We start from the raw sequence: 6,428 nt of genomic DNA on the forward strand, positions 1-6,428 counted from the left end.
TTTATTATTGTTTCTTGTTTTTCTATCAGATTTTAAAAGTGTCAAATGCTGACACGTTTTGTGACAACATTATATAAGGTATAATATATATTTTACAGATTTACAAACATTGAGAAGTACTGGATGTTATAGAGAGAACAGACCCACACAGTAAGCGTGAAAATATTCCATGGTAAGTAATAACTTGGGAATTATTTATAAGATTTTAATTTCAATCATTTATAAAACTTTCATTTTGTAAGATATTGAAGATACATTAATATATAATTATCTCATACAAGTATAAAAGAACGACATATCAAAAAGAATATAAACACAGAAAATAGCTATATATCATATTTAGTTGTCGCTACTGATCTTCGAAAAATAATCTGATACAACGCGAGGTATATGCAAATACGATGGCAATGTATTCCTTTTGTTCTTATTTTTAAAGTTATAGATAAAACGATTTTACACGCAAATAAAAATGGCTTCTGGCAAAAAAAAACACCAAAAACGTTTAATCAAAATAAACGGTTTCATTTGCAATGGTTTTACCTTACTTTTTTTTAAATAGTACTGCATTTAACTGTGTATATGCAATGGTCTTACTTTATCTTTCTTTTTTTTTTTATTACAGAATGCTTACGTATGCTGAAAATGGCTTACATTCTGTTAGGTGTGTTATTGTTGACTGGTGTCAGCATTGCAGAAAATATTATTCGATTTCACATTGTTGAAGAACTTCCAGTTGGAACTTTGATTGGGAATTTAGCAGTTGAAAGTGGACTTCAGTTTAATTTTACTGATGGAAAACTCGAAGGCATTCGATACAGCTTTTTGGACCAATCGAAAATGCGTTCACTTTTCACAATTAACGAAAGAACAGGGAATATTTTGATCAAGTCTTTACTCGACAGAGAGACTGAATGTATCTTTATGGATTTGTGTGTTTTAACCTTCGATGTTGCTATTCATTCATCTAGTCCACAAATGTTTGAAATTTATTCAATTGAAATAACAATCGAGGACATGAACGACAACTCTCCGAAGTTTCCAACAGAACACATTACTATAAGAGTACCCGAATCAACAGTAGTAGGAACATCTTTCGGACTTACGGAAGCAGTTGATGCCGATTCTACGAACAAAAACATTATTCAGTCTTATGACCTGGTTAATGGGAATAATGTTTTCACATTTAATTCCTCAAAAGATGTAGATGGAAGATTATCACTAAGACTAATTCTGATTAGCGAGTTAGACCGAGAAGACATCGATTTGTATGAACTCGAACTTTTGGCAAAAGATGGCGGAGATCCAGTAAAAACCGGAACTTTAACGGTTTACATTGACATTGAGGACACTAATGATAATTCTCCAGTTTTTGAACGAGACTCGTATATGGTAGATTTAAATGAGGGGGCAACCAAACAAACTCCATTACTTGCTGTCACTGCATACGATAAAGATGTTGGGGATAATGGCGATATTATTTACAGATTTAGCCTTAGACAACCAGATATTGAAAGAATTTCGGAAACATTTTCAATTAATGAGAACACTGGAGTTATTTATGTAGCTGGAGAAATAACATTTGGAAAGCAAAACACTTTCAAACTCATTGTTGAAGCTAGCGACAAAGGTTTACAACCTCGAACGTCTTATGCTACTGTCACAATCAATATACTGGATACTGCAAACAACAAGCCGGAAGTGTTTCTTAACTTTCTAGTTCCAGCAAACGATAGTCTTGTTAGTCTTTCCGAAGCAGCCGATATAGGAACCGTCATAGCTCACGTGACTGCAGATGATGCCGATTCAGGACCCAATGGACAAGTTATATGCGCTGTTACAAACGAGTACGTAACGCTTCAGAATATTTCTGGAAAACCCGGTTATCTTATTGCTTTGAAGATGGAATTCGACCATGAGCTGAAACAAGAACATTATATATCTGTTACATGTTCTGATAATGGCTCGCCAAAATTGAGTTCGTCAAAGAGTTTTATGCTGCGGGTTTTAGATGAAAATGACAATGCCCCAATATTCAAAGAGGCAACCTATTCAGCAACAATTGATGAAAATAACCCAGTTGGTAAATATTGTTTGAAAGTGTCCGCAACCGACGCAGACATGTGGCCAAATGATAAAATTCATTATACTTTTTTTGAAGATTCTAAAAATGTGTTCTCTATCAATCCCTCTTCCGGTGTTATAACAGCAAACCAAAGGTTAGACAGAGAAAAGCAAGATGAATACAGGTTTACCGTCCTGGCCATTGACGGCGGAACCCCTGCTTTGACGGGAACAACTGTAGTTGTGGTAGTAGTAAAGGATTTGAACGACAATAAGCCAGAATTTGATGTTCCGTTCTTTCAATTCTTTATAAAAGAAAACTTACCGTCTGATACCACAGTTGACAGTGTGAAAGTATCTGACGACGATACCGGAAACAACAAGAAAATTATGTTTTCTCTTGTACAAAATCCTGGTGAAAATATGCCGTTCATCATCAACAACATTGGAGAAATTAGAACAACTGCTTCGTTCGATCGGGAAGAGGACAGTAGCTTCATCTTCGAAATAGTTGCAACTGATCAAGGTATTCCTGCTTTGTCGACAAGAATATTTGTTCGCGTATACGTTACAGATGAGAATGACAACCAACCTTCCATTATATATCCAAACAGAGTAAATAATACAATATCAGCGTCATATTCCACAGCAGTAGGAATATACCTAACTAAAGTCAAGGCAGTTGATATTGATGAAAATGGACCAAACAGCCAATTGACTTATGACATTGTGGCGGGAAATGAAGATGACATTTTTACTATCATTCAAACTTCGGGTAAAATATATTTAAAACGACAACTTGAAGAAAGGTCAACAAGCCTGAAAACGTTAACAGTGAAAGTAGCTGACAATGGAAATCCACAATTACAGACGAATGTAACATTCATTCTTGCTTTAAGTTATGTCGATTCTAATGCCCTAGCCTCGTATTCATCTGCCGATTCCGGTAACAAAAATGTCATAATTGTTATAGCGGTGATATCAATGACTGTAATAATATCTGGTGCTTTGATAGCAGTGATCTGTGTTTTACGGCGAAGTGAGCAAATCAGAAAGAAGCACATAGAGGAACATACTAAGAAAACGACCATTGTTCCGCAACTTTATAAGGAAGCGAACTTTAAACCAAAAACTGAGATAAATGTTCAGGAAAATATATCTTACCACGAATCGTTACCTCCCAAAGGGAAAGAAATTCACTCTAGTTATGATGAGGATCTTGACAACATGGAACTGTATTCTTCATTTGGTACCTCAGTTTTTACAGATACTCTACCTGGCTTAGAGGTAGGTTAAATTAAATACAACGCACATTGCCTCATACGTCCGTGTATGTTATACAAATTTAACCTGTTTATGTCCCTTTGGTCATATAGGTCATAACGTTTCTTCATAATTATTAATCCCTTGCATTGAAAGGTTTATGTTTGACTATTCCTTATAAAGGTAAACCCAAAAGAGGGCTTCGGACACACACAATTTATAAAGTGTTATTTTCATTTAAAGAAGGAGAATGTTACCGGTAACTAATTATAGATTTTGTTGCAATTGCGTGCAACTGAATGTATAATATTTCAAACATAACTAGCGTAATATAGAAACGGAACATATATATTAACATTATAAATAACACGACTTCTTTTGTATTTTTCAGAAACCTGGTCAGAGTATGGAAGAACAAAGAATAATTAAACGCTCTTCTTTGAAGCATGTACTTTCTGATGAACAGGTAAACTTCTATAGCATAGTTTTAATTTCCAATAAAACTTTAATGTGTCTTCATATGCGGTCAATTCTTCCAACTGCAGTGTTCATACATCTTAATCAGGAAAATATGTATAATTTAACCGCAGTTATAATGTCAATGATCATTCTGTCAAATTTTCTCCGCTTGAAGACAAACATTTAATATAATAAGCTTTATCTACAAGTAAGACACATGCGCTTTTTAGAGTCCAAGAACAAATTACACCACAGAGTAATTGGTACTGGACAGCAAGACAAATCATCCCGGTAATGACTTTTAAAAATACAGTCAGAATATTTTTCATCTGCGCAGTTCGGAGGTTTTTTTCTTCAGATTTTTACAATATTAACATACTAAGCTTGAATATTAATTCACTTGTTTCGCACGTTGTAATCTTTATTTTGAACTTGTAGATATCTGGAATCCACAGTTTAGATGATATAAGTGAGATATCAAAAGAAGATAACAATTCTGACAGTGGGCGTGGCAGTAGTGATCCAGATTTAACAAGGCAGTCAAATTTGTACTGTAAGTATTAATATCAAATTAAGTCTTTTGTTTGTGTATAGGATAATTCGAAGTATCTTCGAGCTCAAAGTTTCTTCAAGTCTAGAAAAATTGCAAATACATTTATGAGCCACCGACACCAAATTTCCGAAAGAACAAAAAGAATCTAGCTTGGACTAAAGGCAGCGACTGACAAGGTTTCTGGCTTGAGACGGGCATATGAACACAAGGCGTGGTTATACCAGGTGCTTATGAACATTATGCATGGTTATACCCGGGGCATATGAACATTATGCGTGGTTATACCCGGGGCATATGCCGGGACATAAGGCGTACTTATACCCGGGGCATATAAACATTAGGTGTGTTTATACCAGGGACAGATGAACATTAGGCGTGGTTATATACAAGGGGTATATGGACATAAGGCGTAATTATACCCGGGCATATAAACATTATGCATGGTTATACCCGGGGCAAATGAACATTATGCATGGTTATACCCGGGGCATATGAACATAAGGCATAGTTATACCCGGGCATATAAACATTATGTGTGGTTATACCAGGGGCAGATGAACATTATGCATGGTTATACCCGGGCCATATGAACATAAGGCGTTGTTATACACGGGCATAATGCGTAGTTATACCCGGGGCATATAAAGATTAGGTGTGGTTATACCAGGGGCAGATGAACATTAGGCGTAGTTATACCAGGGGCAGATGAACATTAGGCGTGGTTATACCAGGGGAAAAATGAACATTAGACGTGGTTATAACCGGGGCATATGGCCATAAGACGTGGTTATACCAGTCTTTTAGCAATTTTTCTCCCACTTTTAATCTCGATCAGTGGAATAAAAAAAGATAAACTGAAGAATGTACATCAACAATCAATACAGAAGCAGCATTTTACTCTGTAGTAGTCAAGGAAACATAGAGAGCAAAACCATAAGTACAAGTAAAACATTAGTATGTTAATATTACCATTTTGAAGAATCAACGCAGAAACTTAAAGTACTTCTTAAATCTCTGAATGAAACCATGCCGTTATTCTCTTTAATATCGGCGACTAACATTTGAGTGCGTTCACTTTATATGCAAATATTAATCGGACTTCTTCATACGTTAATCTTATGAATTTGATTTCTTTTATTTCAGATAACGACAAATCTGTACAAAGACCAAAACCAGCACTGAAATCCAAACTTCGAGACAGATTCACAGACATACACCGTGAAGACGACTCTGCTTACATGCCATTTGAACAGAAATATTACGGCTTTGTTGATAGGCCTGCAATCAGTCAAAATACGAACAGCTACAAAAATGATTTAAAAATTGTACGTTTTGATGATCATGGACAATTTTGTGTAGAGACTTCTTCATTTGTTTAATGAATAGAATGAGATTTAAATGTTAAACATTATTAAGATAATGCAAATGAAATATCAAGTTCACTTAAAAATTGTGTATCATTATTGCCAGTGATACGACTACATACACAAACCGAAACCGAACTACCTGATTAATAAAAAAGAGACTATTTGGTCAAAGAAATACTAAATCAATCTATTTGAGACTACTTACGTTCGTTCTGCATGTATGTGTTTGTATGTGTGTGCGCGTGTGAGTATGTGTGTATTTATATATACTGTTATTGACAAGTTTTCAATTGTGCTAATTACTTTCTTTTCAGATTGTACATGTGTAATTTATTCTGTTAATTTATGAATAATCGTTTGTTATCTTGCCTAACTTTGTTGTTATGTTGTTGGAATAACCAATTAAAATATTTCACATTTTATGAGTGATATTTTTTTCAGTTTACGTTGATATAAAAATCATTTCACTATTCAATATATCATTTATGGAATCTTTAACAGGAATGTTGAATATAGACACTTCGTACCGGTAAAAACTGTCTGACTTTCCTTTGTTTTAAAAATTCAATTAACATGTACCATGTCGGAAGACTTGATTGAAGATACTTTATTTTTTCATGTTGCTGATTTTTTATCAACTCTGTCAGACTGTCACTGTAAACTGACATTTGGCCTGTTAGCTAGTTACTCGCATAAAGCTAAGGAGCAAGACAATACTATTTTAT

General features: G+C 34.7%; 1 protein-coding gene across 1 annotated transcript; it reads left to right on the plus strand.

Moving 5' to 3' along the window:
* Positions 1-642: 642 nt before the first annotated feature.
* LOC127715805 (protocadherin-9-like) lies at positions 643-6,092 on the plus strand. Its single transcript, XM_052221943.1, has 4 exons — positions 643-3,348; positions 3,716-3,790; positions 4,222-4,336; positions 5,480-6,092. The coding sequence occupies exons 1-4, from the start codon at positions 643-645 to the stop codon at positions 5,713-5,715; spliced, it is 3,132 nt and encodes a 1,043-aa protein (XP_052077903.1). The 3' UTR covers positions 5,716-6,092.
* The last annotated feature ends 336 nt before the right edge of the window (positions 6,093-6,428 follow it).

Source organism: Mytilus californianus, unplaced genomic scaffold (assembly GCF_021869535.1).
Source record: "Mytilus californianus isolate M0D057914Y unplaced genomic scaffold, xbMytCali1.0.p SCAF_9, whole genome shotgun sequence".
Classification (NCBI taxonomy): domain Eukaryota; kingdom Metazoa; phylum Mollusca; class Bivalvia; order Mytilida; family Mytilidae; genus Mytilus; species Mytilus californianus.